The sequence below is a fragment of the Octopus bimaculoides genome, chromosome 22 (genome assembly GCF_046866305.1).
Source record: "Octopus bimaculoides isolate indiv1 chromosome 22, ASM4686630v1, whole genome shotgun sequence".
NCBI lineage: Eukaryota > Metazoa > Mollusca > Cephalopoda > Octopoda > Octopodidae > Octopus > Octopus bimaculoides.
Genome location: NC_142949.1, coordinates 8,115,074 through 8,130,073, shown reverse-complemented (window position 1 = coordinate 8,130,073; position 15,000 = coordinate 8,115,074). Strand labels below are relative to the sequence as shown.

Below are 15,000 nucleotides of genomic sequence, written 5' to 3'. Positions count from 1 at the left end.
TGATACCCCGATGCAGTACCAGGCAGTGACTCTCATGGCTTCTGATCTCAACTGATTGGAAGTGCTATCATGTACATTGTTTTGTTTTGGTATAAAAGATGGGCTACAGCAAATATTCTGCTCAATACCACAGATTTGCTTGTCAGTTGTTTGATCTTAACCAGTTGAAAATGTCCCACAGTGGCTGACGATATGTGCATCTCTGATCACGAGCAGAAGTAGTGGGGGAGCATCATAGCCATGTGTTGAGGGGAATTCTTTGGGGTTTGAATAATTCACCTTTGGAAACATGGGTGATTCGTTCATCATCTTTAAACAACGCTTATTCAGAGACCTTTTGAGTGGAATGGGCTACTCGACCTGAAGGAAATTGTAGCTGGGCCCCACCTGCAAGGTCATACGCTGCTTACATTGATATAAGACCACCATGTCACGCACATATGGTTGTGATGCATGTGCCTGGGGTACTTTTGTCGGATGGGTAGTCATGAAGGGTATATTGGGCTGTATATATTTGTACTCCAGTATCAATTTGATGGCAGACAATGCTCTCTCAATCAATAACAACAACAACAACAACAATAATAATAATTATCCTTTTATATTTTGGCACAAGGTCAGGAAATTTGAGGGGTTGTAATGTCGATTACATTCGGCCCCTTTGTTCGACTGTTACTTATTTTATCGCCCTCTAAAGAATAACACGCAAAGTCGACATCGGCAGAATTAGAAGTCAGAACGTCGGACGAAATGTCGTTAAGGATTTCATTCGGTATGGCAGCCCACTGTCTTCCTTTGGTATTTTATAATAATCTCAGAATTTCAAGAAAAACATCGAGTCCTTCCGTCTTTTCTCTACTTCCCGCCTCTCTCTCCCATCCTACTATCTCTTTCTCTGTTCCTTTTTTTCAATTCATCTCCCCTTTCCCCACCTTCCCTCTTTCAACTCTCCCTACAATTCTTCAATTATCCAACATTTTCACGCCCAAAATTGGTAGCAGTAGGTATCCGTCGGTCTCGAGAGGCCATGGATCTACACCCGAAGAAATCGTGTCAGCTGCTGATGGCGGTGTAGCGTCCATTGTGGCTGTACAGGCCCACATGCGTGTGGCAGTCACCTGTACAGCGTCTGCATTTGAGGGAGCTCTCTGCCGGCGCTACTAATCTTTTCCTTCTGTCGAGTGCGCTTTTCTTTGGTGGCGAGTTCCTGTTATTCTTCTGCTCTCTTCATCACCTTTTGCAGTATTTGTCTCCAGTCTGGGCGATCTTTTGCAACCTTCTCCCATCTCAGGACGTCCAGATCAAGTGACTTCGTATCCCTCTTACAGACGTCCATTAAACGAAGATGAGGTCGTCCTCGTGCCCTTGTACCGGTGGCCAATTCACCATACAGGAAGTCTTTGGGGATTCTTCATTCCGACATGCACCGAGCCAATGCAAATAACGTTACTGAAGTAGGGTGAGTATGCGGGGTGTCTTGGTTCGGTCTAGAACTTCGGTGTTAGTGATGTGGTCCCCAAGATGCGTCTGAAATTACGAAGGTGAAAGTCGTTGAGACGCCGCTCCTGTCTGAAGTAGAGGCCCCACGTCTCACTGCCATAAAGAAGAGTACTAATGATGCACGCCTTATCGACAGTAATCTTGGTGTTAGCAGCCAGTTTTTTTTGTTTTCCCAGACTCTCTTTATGAGCCTGGCAAATGTGGAGGATGCTTGTTCGATTCGCCTATTGATTTCAGGGTCCGTGGAAAGTTCATTAGCGATGGTAGAGTCGAGATAGGTGAATTGACGGACTACCTCCCTCCAACATGTAGTGATGGTGGGGGCGTGCTTGACACTTTGGCCCATTACTTGGGTCTTCTTCAGACTTATAGTCAGGCTTAATTCCTGACAGTCCTTTGACAGTTTGCCCATGAGGTGCTGCATTTGCTCTTCAGGGTGCGCTGTCAGTGCTGCATCGTCTGCGAACAGCATTTCTCTGACGAGTACCTGGTATACCCTGGATTTTGCTTTCAGCCTCGACAAACTAAATAATTTGTTGCTTGATCTGGTGTGGAATATTTGGACCGAATAGTGACTTGTGTCGAGAAATGGGTTCTCTATAAGAATGTCAAGCGCCGCAGACAGTGGGTAGGGAAAGGAGAAACACCGGCACCCCAGGCTAAAGAAGGTCTTCACCTACGTAAGATGTTGTCATCTGTTTGGTGGGATATGAAAGGTTTTGTCCACTTTGAACTTTTAAACCCAAACTAAATGATAACAAAGGAGATCCACCGCGAGCAGCTTGTGCGGCTTAAGTCAGCGTTAGAAGAAAACCACCATCTTTGGTTTCAAGATGAAAGGTGTTCTCCCATCAGGATAATGTTCGGCCACTTACAGCGAGGATGACATTCCAAAGGATGGAGGAGTTTGAATGGGAAACGATGTTCCACCCACCATGCTCGCCGGACATTGTCCAATCTGATTATCATTTATTCCGCAGTCTTCAAAATCATTTGGACGGAAAAAATATGAATTCTGTAGACGAGACCAGAACGGACAAGTGAATTTCAGAAGAAAGGCTTTGCAAGTCTACCAGATAGATGGAAGAGTATTGTAGAAACTGAAGGAGAGTATATTTTAGATTTAAAAGGACTTTGTTTTTCTTAATTTTGAAAAATAAAAGAAGTATAAAAAACAAGCGCATTATTTATGCGATGACCAAATATATACCTGCTATAGCTTCGGCCCAACTAAAGCCTAGTGAGCGGATTTGGTAGTCGGAGACTGCAAGAAGCCTGAGGTGTGTGCTTGTGTGTGTCTTTGTGTCTGTGCTTGTCCCCCCGCCCCCACTACCGCCTTTTATGAGCGCAGGCATAGTTGTATAGTTAGACGCTTGTTTCCCAACCACACAGCTCCAGATTCGGGTCTACTGCTTGGCACCTTGCGCAAGTGTCTTCTACTATAGCCTTGGGCCTATCTAAGCCTTGTGGTAGAATAAGCACCAGGTGCTGCGATCGATTCGTTCGACTAGAAAGTCATTGCTCCAGTATGGCCGTAGTCTAACGACTGAAGCAGATACAAGTTTAAAAAATGAGAAAAATCAAATACATATGTTTGTGTCTGTGACACACACTCAAAGATTTTTAATTTCCTGTTGCTTGAACAAGTGAATGCGCATCATCGAAAGCGACGGAAGACCCGTCATCCACTGAAATACTCTTAACCTTCTTATAAATGTTCGCTTGTTTATTGTTGCTGCTGTTATTATCGTCGTTTTCACATAGGTTTCTTCTATATCCACTAAATATAAATATGTCGTCAACTCAGCGAAGTTCAAAAGTTATTTGATATTATTTCACGTGATTTCTTCGTAGTTCTTTCTTCTTGTTTTTTTTGTTCGAGTTTTTCTACTTTTTTTAAACATTAAAAAAATATACGTCTTTTGTATTTTACATATTTTTTTGTCTGTTTGTTTTTTGTTTTTTTTTTCTTGTCTCCTTTTCGTTTTGCAATTAAATTTCATAATTACAAATAGTGCAAATGAGCAAGCAATATTTTAATTACAGGAGACAATGTTATTTCTATCCATAGACAGAATAACAACATATTTAGTTTGCTTCGTTTTATTTTCTGCGTTTTTTTTATTATTATTCTGGTGGTATGCATGGCTATGTTGTTAAGAAGCTTGCTTCCAACTACTTGATTCTGGATTCAGTTCCTCTGAGGGCGACCTTGAACAAGTGTCTCCTATTATAGCCTCAGACCGAGCCAAGCTTTGTGAGTGGATTTGATAGACGGAAACTGAAAGAAACCCGTCATATATATACTAAAGAAAATTTTCTGTTTCTTTACTTTTTCCTTGAACTGTTTTTGTTTCGTTTATTGAACTATTTCCTTTTTTCTGAACTGTCATTATTTTGAGACTTTTGTGAACAATTATTTCCTATTAGAACTATTAGTTATGGCTGGAAAAAAGTTAACAAAGAAATCTACTGCTTTGGAGTGGGAGATTGTCCCACCCAAGCAGTGGTTAAACGACTTCAGAGAAAGAACGGTGGGGTTGAGGACGTACTCTAAGTCACTCGACACCATCACGGTCTTTTCCCAAGTTGATATTGAGAAAGAGTTGGCAGAATAGGTTTATGGCCAAGGGTGTCAAGTACGCAACGGTTTGGTTGCTATTTGGCACTCCTAAGGTGGCTCACAATTTTGCAAGCCAGCCCTTAGAAGGGCAAAAAATTCCGTTTCTTCCCACACACTGTGGGAAGAAATTAACTAGAGTTTAGATCTGTGGGCTGCCACCCGGCGTAAAACCCGATTGGATAGAGAATACTATCCGCCGGGGTCTAGGTGGCAGCGGAGCCAAGTTCTTAAATGTAAAAATTTTGCCTACGGTTGATTGGGTTGGGTCAAAAGCTGTTTTGACCCTGTGGACCCAATCAGCCAAAGATCTAGTCTTCCCAGATTTTTTAAGGGTGGCTGGGCACAGGTATCCGGTGATCCTTGAGGGATGCCTTCCCCCCCCCCTAAAAAAATATCACCTGTGCCTGGAGCCTGGCCACATTAAGAAAAACTGTCCCCAGGATCAGAGTAGGGTCCTGGAACAGTTAATAAAAGTAGTTCCCCCGCTCCTCCACTGGAGGGAGAAACAGAGGAAGTCGAGGAGGTGGAAACCTCCTCGAAGAAAGGAAAGAAAGAAATGAGGTAGGCAACAATGGTTGCCACCGAAGGCTGCGGGGGAGGAGGAGGACCTTCCCGTTAAGGCAGAAGTGCCCCCTACTCCCGTGGCCCCCCAAAAAAGGCAAAAGAAGAAGAACGGGACACGGTCGGCGCCTGGTAGCGCACCGCCGGCGTGTCCCGACGCTCCGTTGGTGGGAATTGTGCCACCATCGGTGGGAATTGTTCCGCCGACAATAGAAACTGTGGTCTCGCCCTATAAGGAGGAGGAATTTGTAATCCTCTTCCACAAGGGAGGGGCCGTCCAAGATTTGGTGAAGACGTTTACTAGGAAGGGTCGGAGGAGAGGGATCCTCACCTGTACCAAGGACCTTGATTGGCCTTCGCAAGTAGCTGTGGAGGTCATGTGGGAAAATGATTTGTACAGGATGATGGATTCCTTCCCCGAGGATGCATTCCGCTTCATACTGAAGTGGCCCGATCTAGAACCATCGAGGTGCTTGAGTGAAGCACTGAGTCTGGTCGTGCGGTAAGGTGTAAGAGGACGAGTGCCTCATATTGAAGGGCCATATGGCCCATAAAAAGAAATGTGTAAGATGCAGATGCCGTAGTTCAAGGATTTAATGATATTGTGAAGTAAGAGGTTTATAGCCTCAATTTGTAAATTTGTTTAACTTATAAAAAAAAAACAATGTTTTAGAGAAGCAGAGTTCGGCGGGCGGCTTCTGTCTTCTCCCATTAATATCATCGTGTTTATCATTCATCTCATCTCATTAATGTCTTCGTCCAGCCCGCAGCTACTCTATGTACTGCCCACGTGGCAAATTTAATGAAATAAAGTAGCTTGCTTACCAACCACATGGTTCTGGGTTTCCGGGTTCAGTCCCATTGTGTGGCACACTGGGCAAGTGTCTTCTAATATAGCCTCGGACCGACCAAAGCCTTGTGAGTGAATTTGGTCGACGGAAACTGAAAGAAGCCCGTCGTATATATATGTGTGTGCGTGTGCGTGTGTGTGTGTGTGTGTGTGTGTGTGTGTGTGTGCGTGTTTGTGTGTCGCTGAATATCCCCGAGAACTACGTTAAGGGTACACGTGTCTGTGCAGTGTTCAGCCACTTGCACGTTAGTTTCACGAGCAAGCTGTTCCGTTGATCGGATCAACTGGAACCCTTGTCGTCGTAAGCGACCTAGTGCCGACGACTCACGATCACATGATTTCGACTCCCACGCGGGGTGGTGCGTTGTTGTTTTGGTGGGGGAAAGAAACATTTCATTTCATGTTACTCCAGTTCACTCGACTGTAAATAGCAAACCTCCGCGACGAACTGGCGTCCCGTTTAGGATAAATATCTTGATCACGTGGTTTATACGTCATAGGCTTACCCACCGAGCCAGAGGGGTGACTTCCTTTGAACGCTACAATAACGCGAGGTAAAACATTGTGATCAGCGATGTACCACAACATCTAGTTGCTTGGTCGACATAGCGATTCAGTGATTCACAGATGACTATACATGTTATGTTATAAATTTCTAATCCAATTCATAGAGACGTCAGCCATTTTATCAATTACCCTAATTCAACAAAAAACGATAAGTCTTGTTTCTTTATCATTCTAATACAATTCTCACTTGTTTTATTTTCTCAAAGGTCCGTAGCTGAAACGTTAAAGAAAGGTCTGCCAGTTAAACCAGAAAGTTACCAATCTGTGACCATTTATTTCAGCGATATCTGTGGGTTTACTGCTTTGTCGGCTGAGAGTACCCCGATGGAGGTAAAATATTTTTTTTAAACTTCAGACTTATGATGTTTCTTTCGTTTACATATGCTTAAATTATAACGATTCCTCTGTGTTTTGTGAAATTTGTGATGGCAGAAACACAAACGCGTTCAATTCATTATCAGGAATCTAAAGACCGAGCTAGCAGGAGTTGTTAGAGTGTCGAACAAAATGCTTAACCACATTTAAATAGAACCAGTGACATATCGGGGTTGATGGCATTACTATCACCCTCCCCACAAAACTGATGCTCTTGTGATAAAGTTAGAAATCATTGGGACAGAAATCTAATATGAGGAATAAATTATATTTAAAAAAAACGATAAAGCACCGGTCTAAATGGTTTTGAGTTCTTTTACTTTGCTCTATGCTCTATGCTGAGTGAATATTGAATATTCACTCAATATCTTGGAGTGATCCCTTACACTCAACCCCTTATCACATTTCCTTTTGATGTTATCATCCACTGGGTTGTTGAACCTGAGTAACCCTGACACTGTTAGTTATATGGCTTTGAAATCTATATAACCAGGTGCTTACCATTATCACTGAGGCTAGCACCGTAATTCCTTCCAGTGCTATCTCTACAGTTGTACTATCTCTACTGCTATACAGGTACTTTCAGCAATATGGTGGTGGTTGGTACTCCGTCGCTTACGACGACGAGGGTTCCAGTTGATCCGATCAACGGAACAACTTGCTCGTGAAATTAACGTGCAAGCGGCTGAGCACTACACAGACGCGCGTACCCTTAACGTAGTTCTCGGGGAGATTCAGCGTGACGCAGAGTGACAAGGATGGCCCTTTCAAATACAGGTACAACAGAAACACGAAGAAAGAGCGAGAGAAAGTTGTGGTGAAAGAGTACAGCAGGGTTCGCCACCATCCCCTGCCGGCGCCATGTAGAACTTTAGGTGTTTTCGCTCAATAAACACTCACAACGCCCGGTCTGGGAATCGAAACAATGATTCTACGACCGAGGGTCCGCTGCCCTAACCACTGGACCATTGTGCCTCAACTTTCAGTAATATAATGACATGACATCGTTCTCATCTCAATTCAGGTGCAAAAAAATTAAGTCATTATTAAATAAACTTTAATGTCATTTTTTTTTACCATATATAGTTGTTAACCGGAAGTTGTTCCTGATTTAATCTAAAGACGTTAGTGATGTTTTTGTTGCTGTCATCGAGTGCATCTTAGATGTTAAGATGTTACCTTTAATGAGAGTATAATTAGCAACTGCAGGTTCGTCGATGACATCTGAATTCTATTAAGCGACTCTGATGTTACTTACCATTCCTGACGAGACAGAAGTATGATGTCATTTTGCGTGTATTCTATCCGAAAATCGATAGAATCTGGAAGAATTAGATGGGAAGTCATGAACTTTTAACAAACTGCTTATTTAACTCAAGACACTTCTAAGTAATTTTATTTATTTATCATTAAACTGAAGCAGGAAATTAATTGGATTACTAATTAGAATAAATTCTTACATCTACACAACTTCGTACATCTTGTACAGCATTAATTAGCTTTGTTCAAAGTTTCCTTCTGTTAATTAATGTCTTGCTTAACAATTTAACTTTTCCGTTTGAGCTTTATTACTGTTCTAACAAAAAGTATGTTGATGCTTCTACGCAACGATCAGACTGAACTGTCAACGGCAGACGACCCACTTAAGACAACCTCTGCAGCTTTACTAAGCTTTTGATCTGCGTTACTTCAACTTCTCGTCTGTTTGATAAGACAGTTCCAGTACTGAATCAATTGAAGAAATCATCATCATCATCATCATCATCATCACTATTATTATTATCATTATTATTATTATTTTATTTTTATAACGTGCTTTCACTTCACTACGGAGCGCAGCTCTGTACGCCTTGGGTATGTGCTGTGGTTTGCTGTGGTGCTCTTATGTTTACTGTATTGAAAGTGTTTTGCGTAGAATGTGTGCAGTACCCAGTAGTGAAATTTTCTGTATGTTATATATATTTGTAAGTCCTGGTGTTTTTGTTATGTATTTGTCTGAATATTTTTTTATTATACCTAATTATTATTATTATTATTATTATTATTATTATTATTATTATTATTATTATTATTATTAGGCGCAGGAGTGGCTGTGTGGTAAGTAGCTTGCTTACCAACCACATAGTTCAGAGTTCAGTCCCACTGCGTGGCATCTTGGGCAAGTGTCTTCTACTATAGCCTCGGGCCGACCAAAGCCTTGTGAGTGGATTTGGTAGACGGAAACTGAAAGAAGCCCGTCGTATATATGTATATATATATATATATATATATATATATATATATATATATATATATATATATATATGTGAGTGTGTGTATGTGTTTACGTGTCTCTGTTTGTCCCCCTAGCATTGCTTGACAACCGATGCTGGTGTGTTTATGTCCCCGTCACTTAGCGGTTCGGCAAAAGAGACCGATAGAATAAGTACTAGGCTTACAAAGAATAAGTCCCGGGGTCGATTTACTGAAACAAGTAAAAGAGTAAAAGAGTAAAGAGAGAGTATTATTTCTATAATTACAAAGGCGCTAAGCAAGCGGAATCTTTAGCACGCCGGACAAAATACTTAGCGGCATTTCGTCCGTTTTTACATTCTGAGTTCAAATTCCGCCGAGGTCGACTTTGCCTTTCATCCTTTCGGGATCGATAAATTAAATACCAGTTAAGAACCTGGGTTGATGTAATCGACTGGCTCCCTCCCCAAAAATTTCGGGCCTTGTGCCTGGAGTAGAAAAGATTATTATTATTATTATTATTATTATTATTATTATTATTATTATTATTATTATTATTATCATTATTATTATTATTATTATTGTTCAGTAGTTTTATTTTTATAACGTGGTTTCACTTCACTACCGAGTGCAGCTCTGTGTGCCTTGGGTATGTGTTGTGGTTTGCTTTGATGCTGTTATGGTTACTGTATTGAAAGTTGTTATTATTATTATTATTATTATTATTATTATTATTATTATTATTAAGGCGGAAATCTGGTTCAATCGTTAGTGCGGCAAACACAGCAAAAATGGTTAGCCGCATTTATTTCGGATCCTTATGATCTGCGTTCTGTTGAGAACGACTTTGCCTTAACATAAGCCCTCTTCTCGCTTTTTCTCGTGCTTTCTCATAGACTAGCATCCGGCTTTTCGAATAATACAAAACACGTATATTGAACCTGAAGGAGTGCTTAGAAACACAAGGCACATGATATATATATCTGCCGGATTATTGTGTTTCCACGGCAGGAGATTATTTGTAGGTCATATCTCAATGCTGTCGTTAAGTGATATTTATCTCTAACTGGATAGCGTCCTTTTTTTTTATTGACCTTGCACATAACAGAACAGTAAACTATATATTCTCTCTATATGCATATACATATGCACACACATACAAACATACCTACATATATATATATATGTATGTATATATATATATATATATATATATATATATATATATATATATATATATATATATATATATATATATATATATATATACATATATATATATATATATATATATATATATATATATATATATATATATATATATATATACATACATATGTATATATATATGTGTATATATACATATGCATATATACATATAAACATCTAGCATGAGAAAGCAATATATCTCTAAGAACACCGTCATCATCATCATCTTCATTATCAACATTCTCAACATCCTTCTCCTCCTCCTCCTCCTCCGCCTCCTCCCCTTCCTCATCGTCATCATCATCATCAGCAGCAGCAGCAGCAGCACCATCGCAATCGTTTATTTATTGTTATTCTTTATAATTGTGTTATTGTTTTTTGTTTTAGGTTGTTGATCTGTTGAACGACCTGTACACTTTATTCGATTCCATCATTCACCATTACGATGTGTACAAAGTGGAAACCATAGGTGATGCCTATATGGTCGTCAGTGGCATCCCAATACGCAACGGGGACAACCATGCCGGGGAAATAGCTTCGATGTCTTTACAACTGCTAGATGCTATTCATACGTTCAAGATTCGTCACAAACCAAAGGAGGTTATCAAACTCCGCATCGGTATACATTCGGGTAAATTGAAATATTGATCACTTTTAGCAAAACACACACATATAAACGTACACACAAAAAGAAACACAAGCTCTCTCTCTCTCTCACACACACACAAACATATAGTAACATAGACACACACACACGCAGAAAGACGGACAGTGTGAGAGACTCGCACGTACACACACACACATACACACACACACGCACACACACACACAAACAAATATAGACACCTATGCTCAAACACAGAGACACACATACACACACACACACATACGCACACAGAGAGAAACACAGAAACACAGAGAAAACAGATATCGACTCACATACATTCTCACACACGTACCTTACATATGAGATGGTATCTTTAAGTTTGTGCGAGTGGTGCTCCAGCATGGCTGCAGTCCAATGACTGAACCAAGTAAAAGAATAGATGAACGTGTGTATATATCTTTGAGTGCGCATGTTTGTAATGCAACCGAAATAATCCTCACAATCCCTAACGCTTTCTGACCCATCATTATTTGTTTCTCTTTTTTTTTTCATTGACTATTCGACTTTTTTAGACTGTTCGCTTTGTTTCTTCTGCTGAAGGACAAACGTCCGAAACGTTAAGGCAATTTCTTTGCATTAGAGTCCATATGTTAAATTCTGTCCCTCTTCTCCTATGCTGTCATGTTGTATCGCTGGTTGTGTATCGTTCGTTGTGGTGGTGGTAGTAGCAGCAGCAGCTGTAGCGGTGGTGATAGTGGTGGTGGTGTTGATTGTAGCATTAACAATGGCAGAATCGGCAGCAGAGACTAAGCCCCGTACTTCCCTTCTGTCATATTTCTGAAAACACTCCGTAAAATTTCAACCACACAACTTTCATCACAACATATCAAAGATTATAATTGTAAAAAAACAACAACAAAATTATATTTTTAATATTTTCGTTAAGTTTTTTTCTATATTTTTTGTTTTCTATATTTTTTGCATCACAAATTGACATAGAAAACTTAAGAAAAGTTCAACACAGCAACACACCTTCCCCGAAAATACTGCCGTACATATCCACATACAACCCCAGAAACAAAGAAGCCTTCGCCATCGTCACTCAAAACATACCAATGCTACATAAGGACCCCAAATTAGAGGACATTTTACACACACAAAATCATTAAAAGCTACAAACAACCAAAATCACTGAAAAAGATCCTCACAAAGGCAAAATTATTTTCCAAAATAACAGATGCAAAAGTAAAAAAATGTGGTCGTCCAAATTGCGCAACATGCCCAAACATTCTAGAAGGTTCAGAATTCCTCTTCAAAGAGGGACAAAAATTCAAAGTTAAATCTGACTTTACTTGTGCCTCAGAAAACCTTATTTATGTAATAAGATGCTCGGACTGCAACGAAAACTACATAGGGTCCACAGGATTATCGCTCAGACGCAGATGCACTCTGCATCGACAGCAGATTGCATGCCCAGAATACCGAATGATACCTCTTAGTGAGCATATTGAGAAATGCGCAAAACAAATGCTACCAAAATTTATAATCTTTCCTTTCTATCAATGTGCCATTAGAACACAACACAAATTAGATTAAATAAGGAAACCTTTTTCATTCAAAAATACAAACCCAAACTTAACCATTGCTAACACATTTAAATAAGGAAATTCATCACCCCACTGAGAGGGAAAAAAATATAGAACAAAACCATGGTAAATTAATCAAATTCTACCACTTCCTAGATTTCGATTATCTCCCTTTTACCGGAAGAAATCCCTAATTACCTCCCCCTATCTAGAACTCTTCTTTTCAGACTGGAGCGAACACATGTTACAATGAAGTACAGAAATTTGAAAATACAACACGAAACCGGTTATTTCTCCAAATACAATGTTTATATACCCAAAAAATTTTATAACATTTTTCTGACATAATTTAAATATATACTTTAACCATGTAACACAAGCCTTCTGTAGTTTTTTCACTCTTATTATCTTTTATACATCCAACCACGTGCTTTCACATACCAACTTTCTCACCTATATATATATATATATGTGTGTGTGTGTGTGTGTGTGTGTGTGTATGTATGTATGTATATATATATATAGATATATTTATAAATATATATATACATACATATATATATATAAACTTGCACGAAGCGTAATGATACTTAACAAGCATCTGCCTGCTAGAAATAAGAGCTAAGTCCTAAATTAATCCACCGTAGTGCACCAATATAACAGAGAAAAACAGTATGCGAGGACAACAGAAAGAATTAAAACATTTAACAGCACAAATAAAAAATATTATGCAATTAGGCATATCCACAAACCAGGTTTCGGCTTTTGGGTATTTAACCCTGAGCCTCATCAGTGTGGACCACCAGTTGAAATCCGTGACTGTCACGTTAGACTCTGACTGTGCAACTGGTTTTGTTTTGCGCCAAAAACAGAGCACATGGTGCATAAAAATTAATAAATGAAACATTCAAACACTAGACCATTGCACCTCCACATGAAGAATATATCACCAATGAAAGAAGAAGAGTTAACTGCCAACGTTTGAAGAATATCTGCATAACTGTTAAGAAGTGGGTTAATGGCTAAAATTTGAAGAATAAGGTTAATAACTGAAATTTGATGAGTATATTACTAATGAGTGAAGGCTTAATTGCCAAAATTTGAAGAGCACATCCTAGAGGAGAAACTCGTTACAAGAATAGGTTTCATTATCTGCTCTGAGACTCACAAGAGTCTCATTCGAACGGTCAAATAGTTCTTCTTACAGGGATATTTTTATCCAAGATACACTGGTTTAATATATTTTGAAGAGATATTTCTTCAATGAATATATTAAATAAAATATTGTAAAATATCAAAAAAGTATTACTGAGTTAGATATGTATGCATATGTATGAATGTATGTATGTATGTATGTATATATCTATGTATCTATGTATGTATGAATGTATGTTTGTATGTATATATAGATATAGATATATGTATACATATATACATATATATATATATATGTGTATTAGTTTATGTATATATTAATATTATCTCAGTTATTAAAACCTTTGATAATTTAAATACGTTAATAGTTACCATTTATTATTATTATCCATATATATATATATATGTATATATATGTATATATATATGTATGTATATATACATATATATACATATATATATGTATATAGATATATGTATGCATATATATACATATATATATGTATATATATATGTATATATATGTATGTATATATACATATATATATATATAGAGAGAGAGAGAGATGTATGCATATATACATATATATATGTATATATATGTATATATATATATATATGTATATATACATATATATATCTATGTATATAGATATATGTATGCATATATACATATATATATGTATATATATGTATATATATATGTATATATATATGTATGTATATAGATGTATATATATGTATGTATGTGCATATATATCTTTATATATAAATATATGTGTATGTATGTATGTATGCATGTATGTACATCTTTACATCTATCTATCCAGCTGTATCTCTCTCCTTTAGACTCTTTCTCTCCTTTGTTCTCGCTTCAGGACAATGTGTAGCAGGTGTTGTTGGTCTAATTATGCCCCGCTATTGTTTATTTGGTGATACAGTCAACACGGCATCAAGAATGGAGAGCAACGGTGAAGGTATGGTAACTTTAATTCACTTCACTTTGTTAATTTCTATTTATAATGCTTCTTTATTTTCTATTTCTTCGTGGATAGTTAGTGATATGTGTTGACGTGAAAATAATTTAGAAGTTTCAGGAGAACGTGAAATACTTCTGTTTGTGTGTGTGTGTGTGTGTGTGTGTGTGTGTTGACGTCAAAATGATTTAGAAACTTCGCAAGAACGTGAAACAATTCTGTTTTTGTGTGTATGTGTTTTAACGTCATAAGAATTTGGAAATTTCTGGAGAATGTTTTTTTTTCTTTTTGTTTCTTTGAACGGTTAAACATGAAACAGGCGTACTTATAAATAAATGCAGCAATTTCTCGGCTATAAGCAAGAGGTGGTGGGGGTCAACTTATTTTATGTTCTATGTATTTGAAGAATTCTAATTGTTAAATTTCTCTCTTAATTCGCCAGAAAAGATTTTTTTACCTGATGTAATGTTTTTGTTCATCTATATAAAACATGTCTAAGGCGGCGAGCTGGCAGAAACGTTAGCACTCCGGGCGAAATGCTCAGCAGTATTTCGTCTGTCTTTACGTTCTGAGCTCAAATTCCGCCGAGGTAGACTTTGCTTTTCATCCTTTCGGGGTCGATAAATTAAGTACCAGTTGCGTACTGGGGTCGATCTTAACGACTGGCACCCTCCCCCAAAATTTCGGGCATTGTGCCTAGAGTAGAAACGAATATAAAATACGTCTGCAACAGCTGTAGTGAACGCCAACCCATCTAT

The 15,000-nt window shown here is 38.4% G+C and overlaps 1 protein-coding gene across 2 annotated transcripts in view; it reads left to right on the top strand.

The window, feature by feature from the left end:
• LOC106876275 (receptor-type guanylate cyclase Gyc76C) overlaps positions 1 to 15,000 on the top strand; it is a 484,891-nt gene that overhangs the window by 466,536 nt on the left and 3,355 nt on the right. For both annotated transcript variants that reach the window (XM_089339543.1, XM_089339544.1), the window contains exons 17-19: positions 6,308 to 6,431; positions 10,305 to 10,548; positions 14,144 to 14,242. In XM_089339543.1, coding sequence (XP_089195669.1) covers positions 6,308 to 6,431; positions 10,305 to 10,548; positions 14,144 to 14,242 — 467 coding nt within the window. The remainder of the gene's footprint in view (positions 1 to 6,307; positions 6,432 to 10,304; positions 10,549 to 14,143; positions 14,243 to 15,000) is intronic.